We start from the raw sequence: 24873 nt of genomic DNA, 5'->3' as shown, positions 1-24873 counted from the left end.
ATTTAGTCATATGCCATTCCGCCCATCCACATTTCGTCTAACAACCATTTCATCCAATAATCATTTTTTTGTCCATTAATCACTTTGTCTAATCAACATTTCGTCTATGACCATTTCGTCTCATAACCAGTTGGGCTAATATCCATTTTATTTGCATTTATTTTGCACAATTAACACTTAGTCCAATTAAACCGAATGGTATATGGACTATTGGACCACCTGGTCGTTAGACGAAATGGTGAGTGGACGAATTGGAAATTAGACCAATAATAATAATAATGTAGTTCTTATATAGCGCATTTCAGACCTGAAAGGACTCTCAATGCACTTTACAAAAAATAAGAATTATACAATATAAGGAATTACTTAGAATAATAATTGGCAACATCAACATTAATCAGTTACATACATGTGGATAGTGGAAAAACTAATGGTAGACCACGCGATAGTAGACGAGTTGGCAATTGGACGAATTGGCATTAGACGAATTGGAAATAAACCGATTAATCGACAGTGCTCTTTTATCCTACATTCAAGTAAATGGAAATGCTATATGCATTCTTGGCAACTAGGTGTGCACTTGTTTTTAATGATATTTTTATTTGAAAAAGGAATGAGGTTTAATTCAGAAATGGACGGTATTACTGTGCAAGCTCTGTGACAAAATGCAGTCTATTATTTTCTATGTCGATATATGGTTTGCTGCATTTCAAACGACGCATAAAATATATCCTAAAGAGATTTTATTCAGTAAAGCCTAAAGGAAACAATCTCCATGGTATTAATGTACGTATTATCAGAGGACCAGTGTCACTGAAGACATTTTAAAGGGCTAGAAAGGGTTACAGTAATGGTGACAATGCCATTCACGGTGGAATATTTTAAAAGCATGCGTGCTTTAGAGGACACTGAATTTATTGTTTGATGAAACTGAGCAAATGAAATCAAACCTCGGTTAGCAATTCATTGGAGAAAATGTACCTCTATAGATGCACCTGGGGACCGTTTCATCAACATTTTTGTCCGACAAGTTGTCAGATCTGACATCTTTCTCTGATGTTGATTGGCTGAGAGGTACTGTTACTATGGCGACTGTCGGATAAAATGGGACATGTCGGATAAAACGTCCGACAAGTCCTTTCATGAAACGCTCCCCTGTTTACTGGTTTTGCCGGTCCAGTCACTACAATATCTAACTTTTTCAAACAATATCCGACTACAAGATATTTATATGACCCACTTTACACTAATTTAACCGTCAAAACCAAAATAAGTGTAAACAAGGTGGTAGAATCTTAAGAACTTTATTCTATTCAGTAATCACTCTCCCCTTCTACTAGTATGATCATTTTGGCTAACCATTTCATGTGTAATGGTATAAATTTCTCGACAAAATAAAAGAATCAAACTGGTTACAGTTAAATACAACAGATTCTTCGAGTTCAGGTTACGAATTCACATGGACATTTTCCTCTTGATGACATACTCAGGAAAATCATAGTGGTATAACTGGAATAATAAGATCGGGGAGTAAAACAACTTGGATATTCCGAGATTTAGAACATCAAATTCGCAGCGCATGCCTAGGTCATCCCATCGTTTGTGAAGTTTTCCTCAGAGTACCAAAGTCCTATCATTCAGTTGATTCCATTACGTAGTGTCGACTATTATTTTGATTATCCTTTCCCATCCTTCATCTGTATCTCTTTGAGAGACAATAGCCACAGTTAATGACACTTTATGCTTGTTATCATTCATTATAATATCTCAATTGCGATTCCACATAACTTCTTGGTGGGTACAACAGCCATCAACATTAACTTTTGTTAACATCATCGTTCCTATGTCCTCGACTGTGGGAGAGATGTGCGCTGTCAGGTGCTGGAACACATCTGATAGAAGGCGTCTTGAAAGGTTGTACTATTATGCTCACAATGGTCTAAATACCATCGGACCGAATCCTTAAGCATTAGTCCAGGAACTTTTGCCAGCGCTTAATATAAGTTTGAGCAGCAAACGCACCTATCATACGTCATCATTGTAAAGTAGACACTGAACGCCTGTTTAGATAATACGACCAGTACGCGACGGAAAGGAGGAGGAACGTCAAGGGGAAGAAGACGCGAGCCGTTTGGTCGATTCGCAGTGCCAGCAGTTTGGAACTCCGATGCGAGCCCTGAGAAGGCGAAGATGATGAAGAAGAAGACTTGAAGAGCCCAAAGAAAACAGGGTGTTCTTTTTCTCCTGGGACGTGGCAGTCTCTGCGGTTGTTCGAGGAGTACGATACTCCATTCTCCACGTCCTCATCGAGAGAATCCATTCTGGCGGTGTCGCCATCGTAGTTGGCGCGGTATTGGTTATTTCGGACGGGTCGGTAGGTCGGTCCGTAGTTGTACTTGGCGAATCGTGGGTCCGGGTAGGGCTTGTTTTCGTCGATGGCGACGATGTAGTCGGTAGATCGACCACTCGGGGCCGAATGATACTGGTGACGATGATGGTGGTTGGGAGACTCGTTTTCTTGAGCGCCCAAACAGCTGCTTGGAAAATTAAACTGCATGGATTGCAAAAACAAGAAGAAACCAGAACAAAATCAGAAGATCGTAACGACCACTACAAATGTATTATTTTGTATATTCAAAGTGTGCAATTTTGATAGAATGAGCAAAAGAATTCCTCAAATTACTGATGTGCTTTATACTTTGTGGTTGAAATGCCTTTGTTTAGTAACATCATCTTGATACTGAGAATGTCTAGTTGCACATGCTGAATGAATATGTTCTGCTTTTAAAAAGAGGTGTAATTTATAATAGATACACTTTGTCACTATCTATAACAAGTTTACAATTAGCAAATCACATTGAAAGACGTCAGTAGCTTTAAACTTGTTATTTCTGTATTTTTTTATTACAGTTCTTTTATCGAAACAAATTTTATGAAACGGATTCCATTGCAATTGGCATGATTGAGTGAAGACTTTTAAAGTACAAACGGTCGTCATTTACAGATATTTACGAACGGGTTTATTCCCTGCACTCTTAAAACAAATCAGTCAAATTGACTAGACCAGTAGTCAGCTGGGAGCAACTGATATGGCAATCACTGATATTCACATTTCTGACATATATTCTAGTCAGAAATAACTTTGTTCTAGTAAAATATGACTAGGAAATAGTCAAATATTACTAGAATAACAGTTGCTCCCAGCTTACCCTATCAATCAGTCATTTTTGACTGATTTGTTTTTTGGGTGTGAAGTGTGTAACACATACTATTTCTAGATAATAGGTGAAACCCTCTAACACATATGGCTCTTCTGCTGTGCCCAAATCCCTATCACCATCAACCCTCCCCCCCCCCTGCTTGGTATGACTTATTAGAGTCATGATAATTATCCACTACTTAATGACCACAAACTATATTCGTACCTTTTTGTTACTTTTTCTCAATACTTTTTGTCTTTGTCTCTCTGTTCTGTCCTTTGTCCATAGATAGTGAACGACGGAGTATTCAAATAAGCTGGCTATGGCGAAAGCTAAACAAGCATCAAACCAAATATCGATAGCCTAGAAAAGAAACAGAGAGAGAGAAAATAAGCACACAGCATGTTATTCACCATTTACTGCCTATTATACACGGCGCACTAAAGTACAATTCTTTACGTTTACATTGAATGGGAATCCAACCCAAATAAAAACTTATTTTTAGAGGAAAAGGAAAAATCAGACAAGGTGATAGGTGAAAGTTTGAACAATATCGGACAAACAATGAGAAAGTATAATGAATTTTTAAAAGTTGTAAACATATGGTAGTCACTTTACCCATGGAGACTACAAATTGGGTCGCGTATGTGATATCATGGTGATGTAAGGCAAGGACTACTCTTCCATGTTCTCCAGTATATCAACTGGCTAGAATTTTATTTTTTTTTCTTCAAAATGTTTACTTCAAATTATATTTTTTTTTCATGAGGACAAGAAACAATATACTCCCTGGGTAATATTTATATTACTGCCCTAGGGGAAGGGGTACTTAGGAGAAAACCACAAATCTCTGATAATCAAGTACATGGCATGTAGGATAGATTTCCTTACCCAGTTGCAAATTTAAAATCTACGTAATAGTCTGAGGGATCTCAATATCAAAGCAGCCATAACTTTCGCTTGCTTGTCCGATTTATTTCAAACTTTCACCATTCTGTTTTATTTATTTTTCTCCTTCCATGACAACATTTTATGACCAAGGTTGGATTGCCCTTTAAATTCCATTCAGGCAATACGCATTTTTGTCTAATATCCACTTTATCCAACACAGTATGCATGATTGGATGGATATTTCTTTAATTGTTCAGTTGAAAATGTGCAAAATATACAGAATAGTGAATGAGAATTAGAATAATTCGATATTAGACCAAGTGTTATATAGACCAAATTGATAGTAGACTAAAATGGGTTTATCCCAAGTGGTATTAGACTATCTCAGGAGTAGACCAACTGATTGTAGACTAAGTTTAATAGCCCCAAGACATTTCCTCCGGCGACAATAGTGCTCTTATGATATGGAAAATATGCATATTAAGCGAACAAGACACCATGCCACCTCAAGCATTGCATTGACATATATCATAATCCTTGCACTATACTACACCAATAATTAGGCCTTCCTTATCACTACCGTAACCTTATATCTAAGAATATTAGAGGCGGGAGAAACTATGACATGTGCAAAATGAAGAAGGATCGCCGTCATCTTGACGTCGTGCTGAACTTGACCGTAGTCAGTTCATATCTACCTTAGAAAGCGCCATTCAAACACTATCCGTATAATACTTAGCCAATATAAATTCGCTCTTCTTACTAGTGTCTCTACACTTAATTTCAAGACAGGTGAACAAAAAGCTTCAAAGTTTTCTGTATCATGCCAAACTCATGTCCTTTCGAGACGCTGTCAATCGTGTTGCAAGGATGTGTGCGGTTGTAACACGATGCGAAAGCATCTTTCCTATTCAATCTGCCCTAAACCATCAACGCATGGCAGACATTGAAGATTTTCATAGAAAATAAGAAAGAGAAGGTTCAACTATGCTACCTTTATTATGCAACCCAATACCATACAAGAAGCACATTTAAAAGGTACGACATTGTACCTTTCTGGCCTTAGATCACCTTCATACTGGTGCATCTTTGCACCTTTCATACCAAAAAGGTGCCAAATATGCACCTGAGGAAGCTGCTCCAAGTGTGAAATTGATAACTGTAACAATTTAAACTTTGACTTTATTTTGCAATGATACCGAAATGAAAACCGGGAAAGGTGTGATGGTGTAGTCTGACCAGACGCCGAGCAGAGCGAAAGCGTTCGTCTACACTACAAGACTTCCTCAAATTTTTATCAATATTTAACTTTCTTCTTCTTACACACCAACGTTTCATGCCAGTACGGGAAAAGTAAATCCGATTCACAAACCTTCGTATAAGAAACTTTAGGCAGACCGGCGAAGCCCGCGTAACCTGTCGTGGTGGTGGTCATCGTCAGGATGGTAGTGACGCCGAGAGAGACCCGGGCGGCAGCCTGACTGATGTCGATCCAGAAGGATACCCAGGAGATGATGACGAGGAGAGCGGTAGGCATGTAGGCCTGCACCACGTAGAAGGTGAGTTCCCGGATGAGCACGAAAGAGAACTCGATACAGGAATAGTTGCCTGCATAGTAAGACGTGTAAGAGGGAGAGAAGGATGTCTTGACGTGATCGTATTTACAATATCAATGGCAATGATTTCATTGGATCAGGGGCAATAGTCCTCTCAGCCATTGATACATTGTAATCGCGAAAGTATGTTATACATTAAAAGCAATTTATTAAAATTTGAAAAGATGACTATTACACTGTAAAAAAATATTGGGTAAAATTTTTAAGCAACACGGGGGTAATTATTTGTCCAACCAATTTGGGGCAGTATTATACCGAATGCAGGAAGCATATTGTCCAGTAAGGTTAAAAAATAAGCAGCAATTACTTTAGAATGGGCAAAATTTTCATCACACTGGATAAATGCCAAAAAGAAATGCCCAATGTTGGTTGGACATTACCCTCTTGGAGCAATTTTACCCAACATTTTCTTTCGAGTGTAGGCCTATCCCGTATGGAAAGAACACAGTGCCTAATAGTGTGTCTATTATTTGATCACAGTGTGGAACACTATGCGAAATCAACTTCACACTGTAAGATCATTGTAGATTTGAACACTTTAACAGTGCGAGTACACTGAGAATACCCACACTGTCGAGATGTCCACAGGGTGCATCGTGAAAGTGAACACACTATGAACATATAGTGTATTTATATCAGGCCTACTTTAAATCGCCCAAAACAAAGTAGATACTTGCCAAAATGACAAGAATCTGGAATATTTCTCCTAAATGAGTATGACACTCTCTTTTGCCTTTTGGAAAGAACACGTGTGACACAGTGTGAACACAAACTGACGATGTGGAAGTCCTGTGAGTGACATCGAACAGGTGCATTCTCACGTAGCGAGTATTGACCTATTCTTAATTCGGGTTTAATTTAAAACCTGGTGGGAGTTTCATAAAGCTATTCCTAAGTTAAGAGCCACTTTAAGAAGGATTGGTGGTCCTTTCTTGTGGTAAATGGTATATTCATTGGCGATGGTTTAGCGCGTAAGAATGGTTCACTAGTCGCTCTTAACTTACGAACAGCTTTATGAAACGACCCCTGGTCTAATGATGTGGTTCATCTATGGATAGCCCATTGTGAAACATTTTTGTTAACTGTACAGGTTCATTTTATCAGCCCATTCGACAATAAAATCATTCATAGCAGTACTGTCTATAGGAATGATAACTTGATAACAATAGTTTTCTTCATCATTAGAGCCAGGGGGAAAATGCAAAGTAACATTAGAAACCTACAAAATTATAAACATTTTGACATTTTAGGCCATTTTGGGCTTCCCATTACTTTATACCATGGCCTAGGACCAGATTTCCGAACACGTTCGATTGTCACACATCTGCACATTGTGTACTTCCAAGCAGGGCTGTGCAGCCTTTGCGCAGGGGAGGGGTCACGGTCCTGCCCACGTTTCTCCTTCCCATCATGTGCGCCCCTTCCCCTTACCTGTGGTGTAAAATAGATCGGTGCAAGGTCCATGACTGAGTTCAGGTATAACACTGAACTGAGGCAACATAATGCCTGTGTTGAGGACGACTGCTTCGGGCTCCTTCCATTCGAGCGTTAATTCATTATCTGTACTCTGATCTGGAAGAAGGAAATAAAACGAAAACAAATAACGAAAAGCGTCTCTTTTTTATCACGTCATCACATCCAGGCGTAGCCACGTTACTTTAAATATCATTACAAACATAATCCCATATGTTTTACTTTTTTTCAAAAGTGTGGGGATTTCCCCTCTTTTAATTTAGTAAATCCCCTTGGATATTCTGTCTGAAAGCAAGCGTCTAAATCGGAAATGAAATAACCTTATCAGATAAAAACTGAAAAAAATTCTTTACATTGAAAAGATTAACTTGATACATTAGAGGTAAACTCACCAAAGAAAGTCGAATTAACTTTGTGTTTTGAGCTCCTTTAATATCTTTTTTCTTGTTGTCTAGATGTCTGTTAATACTCGGCTAAGCTGTAAAGCTTATTATTAAAATATAAGTAATCAAACCATCTGGAAACGATCATAAATCTAGCCAAAAAATATATATATACTCACAACTTTCCACGACAGTTTTGCATCGTTGCATGTCCATGGGAAAAGCTTCAAAATTCATTCGACACGACAGGACCAACGTCAACCTGGAGAAGATATTATTGAATAGCTTATAAATCTTTGATTAAATATCGTCAAAATATACATGCCAATGCTGTGTACAACTGCTCATAAAGGGATGGACCGGGCTGAAAACATTTGTATCTTAATAAATAGAATAAAATTTCACAGAGCAAAACGTTGAAAATTTCATCAAAATCGGATAACAAATAACGAAGTTATTGAATTTTAAAGTTCATCAAAATTGTGTGAAAACAGTTATATGCACATAGTCATAAATATTAATTAGGTGGGCTGATGATGTCACATCCCTACTTTCCTTTTTCTTATGTTATTACATGAAATCATTATTGTTTAATTTTGTTCATACATGTGTAAACAATATTTCTCCATTATGATGAAATAATTTGCGGCAATAAGTAACTAATGCACTTAATCAGTTGCCAATCCAATTGTTTTAGTTCTTGGTAGAAAGAAAATTTAATAAACCTAATTTCATATAATAAAATACAAAAGAACAAGTGGGGATATGACATCATCAGCCCACCTAATGAATATTAATAAAGACATGCCTAAACATGTTTCAGCGAAATAATGCAAATCTTTAAATTTCAATAACGAAGTTATTGAATTTGAAGTTTATATCCGACTTTGATGAAATTTTCAGCATTTTGCTTTGTGAATTTTACTCTATTAACTGAGATATAAATATCTCTAGCCTGGACCATCCCTTTAATGAGTTCTAAAGTTGAACAATTTGTCAAATTTACTTTGGATAAATGATAATTTTTCGTCAAGGTAGTCGGTGTTTCAGAAATATAATTTTCATAATGCAAGGGAGAATGCAAGCCCGGTCTATGTTGGCGAAATTTGCACCGGGGATGGAGAATGCATATAAAGTGTTCAGAATTTATGAAGGCCTGTTTGTACTTGAGCCTTGAAATAGAAGGATCTTTTAATTTTGGGGGTAGAATCTTCTAAATGTCAAGTCTACCCCAGGAAATGTTTATTTTAATCAATAGAGTAAAATCAAATTAGCGTAACGCTGAAAATTTTATCAAAATCAGATGTAAATTAAGAACGTTTCGCTTCATTTCACAATATAGTTATAGGCACAACTCAGACATGCAATGAGAGAGTGGATGATTTCCCTGACTCACTAATTATTTTGTTTTTATTGTTTGAATCATACAATATTTTATTCATTACAGGTTTGACATTACGGACAATTTTGACTAAACCATTAAATAATAATTGGGAAAAAATAAAATGCAAATTACAATGAAATTTTCACATTTTACGAAGGAATAATACTTTATTCCACATCAGGACAACGATAAAAAGTTGGAATAAAATCATATTTCATATAATAAAATACAAACGAAATAGCAAGTTGATGATGTCATCAGTCCTCTCACTTGCATTCCGACCAGGAAGTGCATATATAACTGTTTTGTTAAATTAAGCGAAACTTTAAAATCTCATAACTTTTATTAGTGTGATTTTAATAAAGTTTTCAGTATTGTGCTTGTTCGATTTTTCTCCTATTTAATCAAATCACTTGGGGTGGAATTGTCCTTTAAAATACTTGCGATAAAAAGTAGGAAGAATAGAAAGGGGGAAGGGTAGGATATAATATCGCTCGATCGCATATTTTTCAAAAATTGCCCATACGACACTTCTGGTTATCTCAAAATGTTTGGCTCAATACGCCACTGGCACACAAGCTTGCGTTCTCACAAAACTAAGCTAGTCCAAAATTGAAAGTTATTTCGGTGTAGAGGTGTTGTGACTCAGTGGATAGGTCTCCAGACTTTGCACCACAAGGTCCGGGGTTCAAATCCCACCGCAGCACTAGCGTCCTTTTCGCAAGGCGTTTATCCCAATTTACCACTCTTCGTCCAGATGTAGTAAATGGGTACCCGGTAGAAAGGAATTCATTGAATGCTCGAGCGGCCGATCAGGGTAGCCATGCTAAAGCCAGAGTAATAGTATGCAGCGCTTTGAAAAAAAATTGTATAAAGCGCAATATATTGCATATTATCATTATTATTATTGCAAATGCGGTTTGATAATTAACCGTCTTAACTTCATTAGCTAATATCGTTCCCCATTATAATGATTTTAGTATACTTTGAAAGTTTTTTCAGTGTTCACTTTAGGATAGATCATCCTGAAAAAAAGATATAGCTTCCAACAATAACAGGTGGAATCCAATCGGACGCCAGTGAAAGCAAAAACCATTCCAACCAATGCCAAGTCCTCCCCAAATAGCCTGATAATTTCTTGGGGCACGTAACGAGTCGTACTCAATTATTGATTATTCGCTGCACCTTTTACTCAAGAGGGGCACATGAGAAGAAACGTCTCCCAACCCCACAGGGCAGTCAATTTAGTGGGACTACCAAGTTACTGGTTAATCAAAAGAGTTTCTTTTAAACTTCCCCCATCTTAAAGGAATGAAATGCAAAAGGTCGTTCGGGGTTAGTTTGTTTCATTTTATTTTGTTTAATGATAACGTGTCCCAATGATTTGGAATGATGAACGTTATAAAATAACGATGTCTAGCTTGATGATATGATGATGACGATAGTAGTAATAATAATAATAAACCATTATTCGAAAAAAATAATAACGGCCTTCCACACGTCACAATGAACAGATGAAACTTTCAAAGAAAATCAAACCATGGTGGAAATGATTTAAACACAATATCTTACATCCGCAACCTAATAAAATATTTCAAAAGAATCGGTAATGAAATTCTAATTAGCATCTCATTTAATGAACCTTAATACTCGGATAGCTTTTGAGAAAAATTGGGGGGTGGGGGGCAATGACTGCAAAATAACAAAATCCCACTAAATAAAAGTTTTAACCTACATCTTTAAAGAAAGAGCAAACAATTTCAATGATTTCAATGAAGACGCCTATGTATGCACCATTAAATTGGGCGCCATTAATGCCGTCTCCAAGCAGCTAGGATATCGATTACAAGTCGTCCAAAATTCATCGAAATATAAAGAAACCAAACTATCAGCTGAACGTGATATTAAAGTGAAATACTCCCAAGATTTATGTGATGTGTGGAAGTAAATATAAATTAATTTCAATCAGTAATTGTAGAATAAATTCTTATAAAAAAACAGTTTTCGATACGTCTGAAACAGTTGGAGGTGTCTCCAATCAAAGCAAGCGACCAAAATGTAGCTATGGTCTTTGTATTGAAAACAAGATAGATTTCGCCCACTTAACTTCATGCGACATTAAAAGTGACGTATGAAAGAAAATCAATCTTCTTCCAAAATCTATTTTGAAGTAATAGATCAAATATCTGTATCAGATAAAACAAAAAACAGATGCCGACATTCCCCAAAACCTTTCTTCGTGCTATTACGTTCACTTGAACACGACTGCCGCCACAAGAATATTGATCTTCCGCAATTGGTGGGACGTTGAATGTCGCTGGTTTTTAAAGTTTAATCTCACGCCCAAGATTGCGAAGAACCAACGCTAGTACAAGATTTGTTTGGATTTGCTCGAAATGTTACATTAATCGAGGCAATTTGCAAGATCAATGACTGTCTTCTTTCGAAAAAGGGAAGAAGTTATAGATTTCGTAATATCGATCGTATTTCTGCATGTGGTCGCTACCCACAGCTATATAAACTACGGATTTTTTTCGGTCGGATTGCCAAAACAGCGTGAAAAGCTGAATCAATGGATTCACAGAGACTGATGTTTGATCATAATCTGGCCAGACAAAACTACTGGAAAAATACTAAACCCATTAAGGGCAAAATGTTTTACAATTTCGTATTCAGAAGAAGAGCAGTGGCTTCATATAGGCGTCCCCGTTTGAAACAAGAAACATAGGGCCTATATAATTATATTTATATGTCCCGTCTTTCTCTCTGGAGAAACTTCATAATTTTTCTTAATCCGTTTACTTATTACCAATCATTCCACGGACCCCATGGAAGAACAGTATAGAGTCATGTCGACTAAACTGAATATGGGCTATCCATCCGTTTTGCAAATTTTGTGTGTGTTTTATACGGAAAATAAATATTATACTATACTATATTATATTATATACTTTACTATACTATAGCCCACTATTAATCATGTTTACTGTTCTGTAGTCGAATAATTTGTAGCCTTTGAACTTGTGGTCTTAAAGCCAATGGCCACTGAAAATTAAATCCCCAAAGAACTTGTTTAATTTCTCTGGCTCGATTTATTTGGTTTACAAGACGATTGCTTTATCACTGTGCATGCTATGGATCTTGATTGGTGTTAAAACTCCTCGGGGCTTTCAGCGCCACATACTATACTATTCCTTTAAAGGGGCACTCCGGGCTGAAAATAATGTCTGAATAAGATAGGGCAAGTTCATCGATTAAAACGCTGAAAATTAAAACATTTATATGCATTCCGTCATGATATTCAATAGATGGGCTGATGGTGCCGTGTCTTTTTTTTAATTAGAAGAAATCACAATTATTTCATAAATGTGCGTGTGTGATATGTATCCCTAATTGTAACAAAAAATAGGTTTTACATGTGGTAGGGGTAGTAAATCACCAGCTTGCTCATAACATATTGATGAAGGCATACATAACTCTTTCTCCGAAATAATACAAAACATCCGATTTGGATGAAGTATTCGGTGGCAGTATCTTGTTTGTCTTATTTTACTTAATAATCTATTTAAATCCTATTATTTTCAGCCTGGAGTACCCTTTTAAAGATGCTACTTAAGTTTAAACACTCCCGGGGACGATGATGCCAAAGGAGATTTGCTATCTCAGACGACACGAGGTGCTTGGTATCGCGATTTTAATCAACTTTCGCGACGGTAATGATCGATCGTTCAGTCGAGATTTAGATACATCAAAGTGCAAAAACCCGACACTAAATTGGTTGCCCGCTTCATCACCTCCTCCACTGAAACGAATTAGACTGCAGATATCGTCTGATCTTGAACTGATTTCATACTTTCGAGAAATTTCCGCGAACTTCGGCACTCAAAACCCAAAGTCATTCCATCATGGATTTTTGACAGAAACAATATACAATTATGAGAGTTCTGGCATACTAGTACGAAAGGCATTTCAGGTTTCATTGATGCAGGCTTCACACTCATGGCCATAAGCAGTGGCGATGGGCACGGTTGCCCCCCCCCTCCCAAACCTAATTTTAGAGCATACCTTTCTCCAAAATTTCACGAAAATGGACGTGAAGTGCGAACCAAATCCTTCCTTTTCCAACCTATAACTATTTTCTGACCACAACTTTCTGATAAATTCTGTAGTTTTAACTGTCTCACTTTATAGTTAAAAACTTTTACGACGCCCCCCCCCCCCCCCATTCCTCCTTGGACACATACAAACACGGTAGGGTAGACCAATATTTGTCTCCAAATGGACACAAGAATACGAAGAATTGCATATCATATAGCAATTTGGTCGTTAGTGATCAATCGTACCGCCACCAAAGGGGGCTTTAAGGCTTCAACATGTTCAAGGGTACCTTGGTGAATTGTGGCTAGGTCATTTGTTTGTGAGAAAAATCAATCGAAGGTTATGGAAAATGTAAATTTCATCGCATTCAAGTGCCACGACATCGACATGGGAGCACTATATCGCTGACGACAACTAAATATTATGAATTTCTCCTTCTTGATTTCTTCATAAGATCATTCTATACTTGTTACATTTACCCAACAATAAAAAAAGGAGTGGAGCGCCTCTGACAGTCTCACCTGCATTACGCGATTCAATATAGCAGCAGTGCTGATTTTGAAAACTACTATTAAATAATTATTCACAAAAAACACATTTCATATAATGATACAATGTTACGTTCATTGACCCTAAATGACATTTGACCTTGATCATGTGACCAAAGACTTGTCAGGGATACTTGATTACTTCTATGTCCACATTTCATAAACTATATAGATCCATAAACTTTGAAAGTTATGACAGCAATTTAATGATTACCTCCAAAATGGCCAAAGTTCAATGACCTTAAATGACCTTTGACTTTGGTCATGTGACCTGAAACTCGCACAGGATGTTCAATGATACTTGATAACTCTTATGTCTAAGTTTTATGAATCAGATCTAGAAACTGTCAAAGTTATGATGGTAATTCAACAAATACTCCCAACTTGGCCAAGTTCATTGACCTTAAATGATCTTTGACCTCGGTCATGTGACCTGAAACTCGCACAGGATGTTAAGTGATACTTGATAACTCTTGTGTTCAAGTTACATGAATCAGATCCATAAACTTCAGAGTCAAGATGGCAATTAAACTAATACCCCCAACTTGGCCAATGTCCAATGACCATAAATGACCTTTGACCTTAGTCATGGGACTTGAAACTCAAGCAGGATATTAAGTACTATTAGATTAACCTTATGGCCAAGTTTATGATTTAGGGCCATATACTTTTGAAGTTATGATGACATTTCAAAAACTTAACCTTAGGTTAAAATTTTGATGTTGACGCCGCTGCCGCCGCCGTCGGAAAAGCGGCACCTACATGTATAGTCTCACTCTGCTATGCAGGTGAGACCAAAAAAAATATTATTTTACATCGACTAGTTCTGAGATGACTGTTTTATATTCCGAACTTTTTGCATTTACTACGGGGAAACTCTTTACAACGCATCAATTCTTTTGAAAATGCAACTCCAATCACAATGGACAGCTGAAGAGGCTTTTGTCTAAATTGAGTGGACCGGGACAGCATCGGAATCTCTTAATTCTGGACAACGACATATTTGCAATTGTTCGTCCGGTGCAAATCTTCAGATGACCTGCTGTCCCAGTCCACCAACTTTCGACAAGGCCTCTCAGCTCTCCAACGTGATTTTAATTGCATTTTCAAAGGAATCGATGCTTCCCCCCCCCCCCCCGGTAGTAAATGCGAGAACTCTCTAATGACATCGAAGGGTAACGCCAATAGGCACCATGAACTAAAAACGTGTATAAAATACTTGGTGTAGTCTTCATAAAACATTGTTTTCGCAGTGTGGAGAACTGCGGAGGCAGACTTTTAAATGCTTTCTTTGCCAGCTATATCGTTCCAGCTTGGGAACCATGACCCGGGGCCGATAAGGGTAATCATGTATTCAACCCCTTTTTCCGATTTACGTGATCCAAAGAAACTGAATCTCACATTCACTGCAGGCGACAGTTTGCTTCAAAGCACGATCCCCTGATAGTAATCGGTTGCCGCATAATAAGCAATAGAGTGGGCAACATTTCCCGCCAAAATCTAAGAGCGCGCCGAGCGGCAGAAGGGGACCTGACGTCGGAAGGACCTGTTATTCTATCAGGGGCTTCAAATTAAGATAAATGGGCCGAATAAGACAGATTGAAACATTATTAAATGGGAGATATGGACACAAATTATTATAATTAGAAAAATAATGAATAAATGTACATGAGTTTAAAAAAAGGCAACTAAAGAATTAGAGAATATATGTACATGGGTAAAAAAAAACACAGGCAACTCAAGAATTAGTGAAAGTAGAAAGCACATTATGAGGAGAAATAATGTACTAATGTGTTTTAGCAATAAAATAATGATTTTTTTTAAGCTGGAGAGAAGTTAAGATAGATGATTGCAGAGAGTGAAAACGATTGAAAGTGAGAATAAAGAGAAAAAACAGGCGTATGGGGGACGGGAATGCGGAATGTGGGTGCGGTGTGGTCTAGTGGTTCTGACTCCATGGCGTATTTTCCTTCAGCAAGAAATTTATCCACACTGTGCTGCACTCGACCCAGGTGAGGTGAATGGGTACCCGGTAGGAGCAATTCCTTGCATGCACTGAGCGCCGGAAATGATAGCTCGAGCCAAAGCCGGGGTGATAATAGCAGCGCTTTGTATCCTCTGGCAAAAAGTGCTTTATAAATCTAGCTATTATTATTATTAATGAATTTAGTGAAATATCATTTTCAGCGTCAACAGTTACGGGCGGTAATGTGAAAGATCCGATTTTACGAACTCATGTTCCAATTTCACGAATAGATAAATGTTAATGTTGGTACAATAAAGTTTGATTTCCTTATTTTGTGCATTTTCTTTCCTCATTTCGATATCTTTCAATTCGGTCTTCATCGGAAGTATATATTTGAACAAATAGCACAAAATAAACAATTTGTAAGTAATGATATGAGCATTGCAAGAATATTTTACTTTTGTTCTCGTTCCTCTGAATTTCATGTCTCTTAGATGGAAAAAAAATCAAATGGTGGCCTTTACCAATTAATGTTGTACATCTTTCCTATAGAAAGCTAAAGACTCCACTTACTTCATACTATAATAGACGTCCCCATTTGGATAGATGCGAACGAGCCTGTTTGGTTGCGTGACGTCATGATAATTCGCCTGTTTCTCGTTGGCGAAAAATAGATCCGGAGCCCAGATCTGTTCTATCATGTCTTTCCCGGATCCTAGGTAGGGCAAGTCAGATTTATTTCCGTAGGCCAGTCTTGGGTCGTTCCAGTATTCTTTCAATAAGATGGTCATTCCGAAATCCTGGAAGAGAAAAAGGAAAACACATTGCTATTTTTAATTGTTTTCTCTATTTTGGTCGATTGTGAACCTATCACAACCTAACGCATACTTATAGTATTCATCGCCGCTTCTTCTTCAAGCACTAAATGAAAAGATGAATGTTAATTCCGTTTTCGTTAATTTTCACTTTTAAATTTTATGAGCTATATCATACGATAAATATTATTCGTTAAGCGTATATAAGCATATACCTATCATAATTACAAACGGACATGTCGTATAAACAATTAACACCTTTTCAATAGCGGAATTTCCTCATTGCAGTCTCAAGGTGTGAAAACTTGAAGAGCGAAATAAAATGAGTTCAAACAAGATGAGGCATGTCCTTCCATATTAAAATTCAAACATTCTCTTGTTTAATAACGCCAAATGCTGTAATAAGCTATAAAAAAAATAAGGGGCCAACAGTCGTGTTGGGGTCATAAATTTTAACCTTTTTGATACAAAAGTCTAATTTTGAGATAGATTTTGACATAATATTCAGAAAATAATATCACATTCCACCCTTTTCTCTTTTTTTTCTTGGTCTCAAATTTTTTGGGGGTTCCATGGCCCCACGCCCTTTCCCCCTTCCATCTGTATGCCAGTGATAACCCCCAACCCAGTTGAGGTTCAGATCCCAAAGGGAGGGAAGATGGTAAAATAAAAGTTATAGATTACATCTCCCTCTCCCATCTTTGCACACAGAATGGGGTGAGGGCAAATATAATTATGTACACACGAGAAAGAGGAGTGGCCGAGCTTATTCAGAGAGCAGATTTGATTTTATTTCATTTTTATTTTTACTTTATATTGTTTTGGAGGGTATCTTTAAGTTTTTATCTGGTTGACATGTGGAAAAATCCCCTTGTTACCCCCTCCGTCTTCCCACGCTGCCCATGTTATAATTTGTGAGGAAAAAACGAATCCTTGTGTTTAGATTAGTTTTCATAGTGCCCTAACATTCGGAAACTTATAAATTGATGAGAAAAATCAAATCCGACATTTCTTTTTAATTCAAATGGGACTCCAATACCATGAACATACACATACACACCCTCCCTCACACACAGACTCCAACATCTTAATCACATAAAGTTCATCAATAAAACAATCTCTGTGGAGGTTTTTGCATTATTAAAGACAGGTACAACGGAAAGGGCAAATGGGGGTAAGATTAATGAAGGATCGGGACAGATGGTTCTAAAGGATAGGGGAATAACGAAGAAAATGGTTGAGGTTTTGCTTCATGCTCTGCCGGACCTCGTCACGGCTAGATGCGGCGTCCAACGTAGAACAACAACCTCAGCCAAACGGTCATGACATTCAACTCTACAGCAAAATGACGCCACTATACTGTGTAGTGTGCATGTACATGCTTAAAGCCAATTCCTTCCGCCTTAACAAAATCTGAGGCTTGTAATGAACAGAGGGACATTAGAACCGTTGTTTTGGAGCATAAACAAACCAAATAATTTGTACATTGTAATTGTTCCTTCGTTGGTATCATTGTTATCCGAATGGATAACTCGCGAATACGGAGGAAGAATTGGGGTCACTGTGACTTTGGTCGTAACAAACGCTCAGACTATCAAGGAAAAGTTATAAAACAAGATACTCGCACATCTTGTGCATTGCCTTATGGTAACTTTCCTTGTTTAGTCATGGCAGGCAGACAAGGGGATGAGACGCCCCCCCCCCATTATATATACACAATTCGAATATTGAGGGGATGAGGGGGGACAGGTCACACCAACAGCCCCTCCCCTCTCTCCTCTTTCCAGAATCACCACCCATGTCTTGTACATACCATGAAAATCCTCGAAATACTGAATGACATTTAAATTCACGCAGGGAACTAACCATGCGTAATTTGACGTCATATCGAACATGGATTTCATAAACTTCTCCGCTATGGGGGCGCTTAATATATTCTGGAAATTGATATTACATCATGAACATAATACTATATGATTGATAACTTAACTATGCTCAACACAAACTACAAGTCCTACAAGAATGCGTATATTTATTAATTCTAAATTCTCGATACTGCTCTAACTTGAATATCAACTATGTCAAATAATGGTTTTTTCATCAGTTGGAGAAAACGCCGAGTCGGGTTCGGTTTATTTGTGCAATGAAATATAAGCTAAAAAGTGACCACACTGGAGATCCCAATATAAGCACATTGTGTAAGAGTGTACTCGGAAACAACCCGATATTTGGGTAATATGCCCTGCTTGTGTCAATTTATCAGCAATGACACAATTTCTACAAGAATAATATTCTTGAATACATAATTATAAGTGGAGGAGCCGTGGTGTAGTGGTTCTGACTCTCGCTTTGTAAACAGAGGGTCGTGTGTTCGAATCCCACCACGGTCTGGCGTCCTTTGGCAAGGCGTTAATCCACACTTTGCCACTCTCGACCCAGGTGCTAAATGGGTACCCGGTAGGATGTGAAAGTCATTGTAGCTTGTCCAGTATCTGTGTGCGCCTCACCGGCGACTGACTGGAATACTCCCCATGCAGGGAGTGGAGGATGTGCACTCGTTGTGTGCGGGAATGGCTCATTAAATCCGATGACCAGGGTAATAATATATCTGTAAAGTGCTTAGACACGTCGTTCCGATGCATTAAGCGCTACATAAAAGCGAATTATTATTATTAAGCACTTGTATTGGATTCTGATCAAATTACATTTAGATCGTTACCAAAAATGGCATTTACCTGGACTACATGAAATGAGAAAGATAAAAATCGATTGGTAGATGGTGTAAATAGATTCTTACCATCGTAATTTCTGTGACGGAATCCAAACTGATGATGTTGATACTGCAGGCGACATTCGTAGCTGCTCCTGTACAAAGAAAATAAAAGCAAACATAATCGATGATGATCGACCATCCAATTAAAAATAGAAGCCACTCGATTTCAGAAAATATTGTATTATAATGAATTATGAACGTTGAACCTTTATTCATTCATTCAATTTCATCATGACTTGTGTTCGATAAATATCAACACATATTTACACTAACCATTTATGTGACTGCGAATTCAAAGTAGGCCTACTTCATTTTATTATTTTTTTTTTTTCATTTTCAATTCCATATTCCATTTAGTTCAACCATCAATTTTTTTTCAAACTCTAAAGGCATAACATAAAAGTAAAATTGTTTGGCACATACTAGAAGGAGAGACTTGAGTAAGGAGCCAGTAAAAACACAACATTTTGGTGGTTACGCTTCAAAAGCCCACAAATTTGGTCTTATTTATTATAAATTTGAACAGTTTTGACGGGGATTGCTCTGGAGCCTCCAAGTCCCGTGAATCAGTAAAGATATATACTTTTATTGTGTCGCTTGTGTCTCGATAAAAGTCAGAACATGTAGAATGGGCTTCATTTTAATTATAGGCTTACCTATGCATGTTTGCAGTGTGTCCAAGTAATATCATCAGATATAAGTAGATTTTCTTCTAACTGGGATGCTTATTTACAAACATTATGTATTCTTAAAACTGCGATACACACTTGAAATTCAGCAAATTTCTTACCCAATTATTAGGGGTTTTATACCCAATTTGGGCAGATTTTAACCAATAGTTGTGTGGACAGTATGTTTCCCAGGGTTGGTTGAAAGTTGACCATTTTTGCCCAACTATTTTAAGAGTGTAAAGTCCCTAACCTAAGATTCTTAAAACCTTTAAACATACACAGCAAAAACTGTGGTGTTAACCGGTGTACATAGAGGACCAAACCAGTCATTTAACACCGGTGTTAAATTGGTTGTGTTAGTTTTACACTTATAGGTGTTATTACAACACCTTTGATTGTTACCTTTACACTCTTTGGTGTTATGTTCAATCTCTAGGGTGTAATTTTAATCCCTCAGGGTGTGGTCCTCTATTAACACCAATTGGTGTCAGTTTTAACACCACAGTTTTTACAGTGTAACATGTAGCCCAATTGGGATTAAATCACTTCAAGCAAATAAAAAGCCTTCGAAATCGTCAAGATGAATTCCGATCCAGCGATCACCACGTCGTAATGATCACTATATCATAATCATCTTATTTAAGGATTATGCGGAAATTTTATATTTCTTGAGAATAATAAGAATCAAGTGAACGGAAAATGAACACCGTTAAACAGATACGGAATCTTCTCTCTCTCTCTCTCTTAATTCTTCCGTTTAAAGTAGAAAAAAATAGCCGTTTAAATTCAATAAGAAAAGTGGACTTCATTCGAGACAATCATTGCTAGACTCATAGAAGGGAAAAGGGAAGTATCTATTTCATATTTTCGAATATTTTTGTAATTAATTTTTACGGACACCACACTGTAAGTGATATGCGTAAAGAGAGTTCAAATATTCAAGCACAAAAGAAAAATCAATCGTCTTTTATTATTTTGTTCTTGGATAAAAATGATATAACCAAGCCAGTAATCAATAATTTAGAGAAAAGAAATAACGTTTTAAAAAAGTATATAACGCAATATACTTTTCAATTGCATAAACTAAACAAAACATGAGATAAAATTTATATTTCAAGGATGAAGCCTTGGTACAATCAATCTCTGAAAAGTTCAACAACAAAAATGAGCTCGATCAATAATATCGATTGAATCTTTATCTTTCAATGTTTAAGTGTGATCCTTTTAGAATTGAGAAAAAAGGGAAAAAGTATTTATCTGTACACTGTTAAAAATAATTTTAACAACGCTGTTTACTATGAGAATCGAACAGTAGTTGTTTATACAGTTTAAAGAAGTGTTTAAAATCTTAAACAAATTAACCATGCTTAGATTATTGATAATTAAAATATTTGATTTAAACTTTGTTGTTAAAGATTTTTAACACTCGATAAGAATGAATTTGAGTAATCATTATCTTAAAGCTGCTGCGCAGTATAATATTACTTCCAGTAAACATAATAAAGATTCCTTACTTTCAATGATATTAAACATTCAACTTCTGCAAATGCTTAATATCATTTTCTTTTGAATAAAATTTTGATTTGGAAATATGAATTTTACCCTTAGTTCAGATTTATTGCTCTTCCGTTTTATTATTCCCCGTATTGATTATGTAGGTCGTCCAAATGTTTATTTGGTATATACCTGTATAAAACTTCCATCTGAAAGTGTTACTCATTTTTAACAGGTAACTATACCTTCGAAACTGAAGCTAGCATCATCTCTGATCAATGTCGACAGTATTTTGTCTATAAACTTCGATGTGTGATTTTAAAAAAGTTCAAATGACAAATTAGAGTTACTCATATACTAAACCAATTAAAATTGAACCATGGTTGTGACGTCATGATACCCTATAGTCAATTTGCACCCCCCTCCTCCTACCCGAGTCTGATACATGCAGTTCCGAATTGGAATAAGAAAAATATCAGCAGATTTTTCCTAGCTACCTACAGCCCCTTCAAACTCATTATTATGTTTATTACTATAATTTCAAATCCTATCAAGAGGGTGCCAGCAATAATTTGATTGTTACGGAACATTAGATTTCAAAATTGGGTTAAGGGTTGTGACGTCTTTACGTTTTATTTCATTACTTACGCTAATCCAGGCAGCGAGAAAATATAATTTGCTTTCATTTCAATATTTTTTCACGTCTTCCCATGTTTTATCAAGGAGGTGATCGTATTAGGCGAAAAGAATGGTTCGAAAGGGAATTAAGCCAAGTAGGTTGAATATGTTTTGATGGATGATTTGTAAGTCATCCAAAAACTTTGAAGTTAAAAAAATTATGATAATATGAATTACTGACGCGTAGAGGCAGATCCAGATTTCCATAATGGACTTCCAAAACAGGTGACCCAGAAAGAAGGAATTCTTTCGCTCTACGTCATTTTCTCGTTCCATGAAATCTCACAAGCAAAAAAAAGAAAAGAAAAAGATGAATAAATGGATTCAAGTTTATTTGTGTTGGCAGAAGACGGGGGTGGGAGACAAGGTAAAATTATCGAATGTTTATCAGTTTATTTCACCTGCTTGGGATGAAGTCATTAGTGTTTGTTGATCGACAGCATTGAGACATGGTTGTTGGGAAATAAATCAATGAAAACTCAAGTAGTCTTGACATTTTGTAGAATCTGAATGCCTCATTATTGATCAAAAGGGACCGAAAGGGGCCATCTATAGTACAAATTGATCAGTTGATGATGTGGCGTTTATTGATCTGAAGCTGCTGTCGTTGTCCATGCTGTTATCTGCGGCGATGGTGGTTGTGTGGTGGTTTTGCTGCTGATGATGATGATGTTGACGAGGATGATGAGGATGATGAGGATGATGAGGATGATGATGATGATGATGATGATGACGATAGTGCTGATGCTGGCGACGATGATGGTGATCATGACGACGATGTTGATGATGATGATCATGACTGATCATGATGATGGTGGTAGTAGTGGTGATTATGATAATGATGATGATGATGATGACGATGATGATGTAATTTTATCGTAACTTGTATAACTCAAACTTTGGTGAATTGAATTTGATTGAATTTATTAAAACGTCACTGGCATCTGCAAATATTTTGTTCGAAACAATAATATAAAGTCGTACAAAACAAATATACAATTTGAGGAATATAAAAAATACATAATAACACAATATTCATCAAAACTTAGGCCTAATTTTAGTAAATATCTCATGGCATAAATATTAGAAAATATGGATAAGCATGCACCACTGCCCCCTTCTTTAAAGCCACTACCCCTCATCTTTTTGCTTAATATTATTTCTTCTCTTTATTCTTCCCTCATTCTTAAAGTTATTTCACCTTATTTGTCCCGTCTCTTGGGAGTTAAACACGAGACGCCGTGGTTGATTTATTTAATTGTATTCTCACCCATGATAAAGGATTTTGTATTTGTAGTTGTCGATAGTATTTTCTTTGTCCCCAAGAGCGTAGGAAATTATTTCCCTAGTGCCTCTTACTCTTTCTTTGTAAATGTTACGGTATTCTATTAGTTTTTATTGATTATTTTTTTATAAAACATGCTGTATAACAAATTTTTACACACATATGACAAAAACTTATATCGGTCTTTGGACCTTCGAGTCTCCTTGTTCGTTTTTTATTTTATTTATTTGAACAAAATCTGGTCGTGATAAGACGACGATAGAAAGTTCTCCTTTTGGACGACAAATGCTTCCACGATGATTCACAACTAATTTTGTGCCGTCTGGTGCAACAGTGTTTCCATTCTGCGAATGAGTCGTTTGGGGTTTTCTTTTCTTTCTCTTTTTTTTCTTTTTCTTTTTTCCCTTTTTTTATTTGTAGAGGACATACTCGGAGTGGCGTATTTAAAAAAAACGAATCACGTAACCGAAATTCTCTTAATATCACGTCGTTGTTTTCATCAAAACACATTCACGACAGTCGTAAGATCTAGAGGACCGACGAAACTTGACGCATGCGCAGATGGTTCAAACGTCAATGTCATCGTCGTAGAAGCATGATCGTGCAAAAAGAAGCTTCTTACTAACATCGATATCAAGAACACCTTTACATGGGCACTTACCCCCATAGTTTGGTCTGACTCTGCTATCATAGGTTTGAAGTATCTCGTGCAAGATGGCGGATGGTCCGCTGAGACCAGGAACGCCACCGGAAGGAGGATCGCTCTGCGATGACATCTCGGACATACAATCTAACCCACCACCAGGCTCGCTCATAGACACTGATGAAGGCTGCGAGTCAGGCGATCTCGCCGTGGCTGATTCCATCTTACTGCAGAAAATAAAACAGCAAAGATATACAATCAAGAAAGTTAAATGGTTGATATTCATTTCATTTCGAATAATTTAACGAATTTTTATTTTAAAAAAAGTTTATTATGTTCATTGCCAAAGTGGAAGTTATCATATTTTTATCACAAATCTGCATGTTTGAAATTCGGTAAGCTTATATATTCCAGCATAATAGACATAGCTACGTTTAAGCACAATAAATGTTGTAATGTTAAAATTCAAATAAATCTTATTGTATTTTTATGAAATGCGATATAAAAGTACAATAATTTCACATTAAAATAACAAAAGTATAATATCAACAAAAATAATTCGCGGAAGCATTTGGCATGTTACAGGGTATTACACCATTAATCTACGAACGCTACTTGAATACGGTTGATTTCAGCCCCACTTTGGACCTTTAAAATAAAAAAAAAGAATATTGAACTGTGTTATAATATGCATCGGAATGACCGCTTTATAATGTTTACTTGATTGGGAACGCATACAACGGGGAAAGAAATTACGATGATTTTGTCCGCATTGGCAAACAACACGTGGCTATCTTCCATGTTCGGCACACATACTGTGTTACCGCAATACAAGGCAACGAGATCAGAGGCGGCGGAAGCGGGGGGGACGTGGGGGGACATTCATTTCACTCATTTAGGTTTTATTTCCACAAATCGGTTATGTTACAAAACTCTGATAACTTACACAACTAAG

The 24873-nt window shown here is 36.8% G+C and overlaps 1 protein-coding gene across 1 annotated transcript; it reads right to left on the bottom strand.

The window, feature by feature from the left end:
• Positions 1-1085: 1085 nt before the first annotated feature.
• Positions 1086-24284, bottom strand: LOC121407963 (glycine receptor subunit alpha-4-like). The gene is made up of 8 exons (XM_041599241.1): positions 23937-24284; positions 19172-19239; positions 16133-16359; positions 7743-7825; positions 7139-7279; positions 5464-5699; positions 3426-3563; positions 1086-2551 (listed from the first exon to the last, which is right to left on the bottom strand). Exons 1-8 carry the CDS (start codon positions 24202-24204, stop codon positions 2036-2038), a joined length of 1677 nt encoding a protein of 558 aa, XP_041455175.1. The 5' UTR covers positions 24205-24284; the 3' UTR covers positions 1086-2035.
• Positions 24285-24873: the final 589 nt, after the last annotated feature.

The sequence above is a fragment of the Lytechinus variegatus genome, chromosome 2 (assembly GCF_018143015.1).
Source record: "Lytechinus variegatus isolate NC3 chromosome 2, Lvar_3.0, whole genome shotgun sequence".
In the NCBI taxonomy this organism is placed as follows: Eukaryota; Metazoa; Echinodermata; class Echinoidea; order Temnopleuroida; family Toxopneustidae; genus Lytechinus; species Lytechinus variegatus.
Note: the sequence above shows the minus strand (reverse complement) of the source record. Positions and strands in the feature narration are given on the sequence as shown.

Bases quoted from the DNA above. Each gene is read 5' to 3' on its own strand.
- LOC121407963 (XM_041599241.1), bottom strand. From the start codon at position 24,204: ATGAATATCAACCATTTAACTTTCTTGATTGTATATCTTTGCTGTTTT. The intron at 19,240-23,936 runs GTAAGTGCCCAT...TTCTTTGTACAG, and splicing joins AGTCAGACCAAACTATGGGG to GAGCAGCTACGAATGTCGCC. The intron at 16,360-19,171 runs GTAAGAATCTAT...TTTCTCTTCCAG, and splicing joins CCGTCACAGAAATTACGATG to GATTTCGGAATGACCATCTT.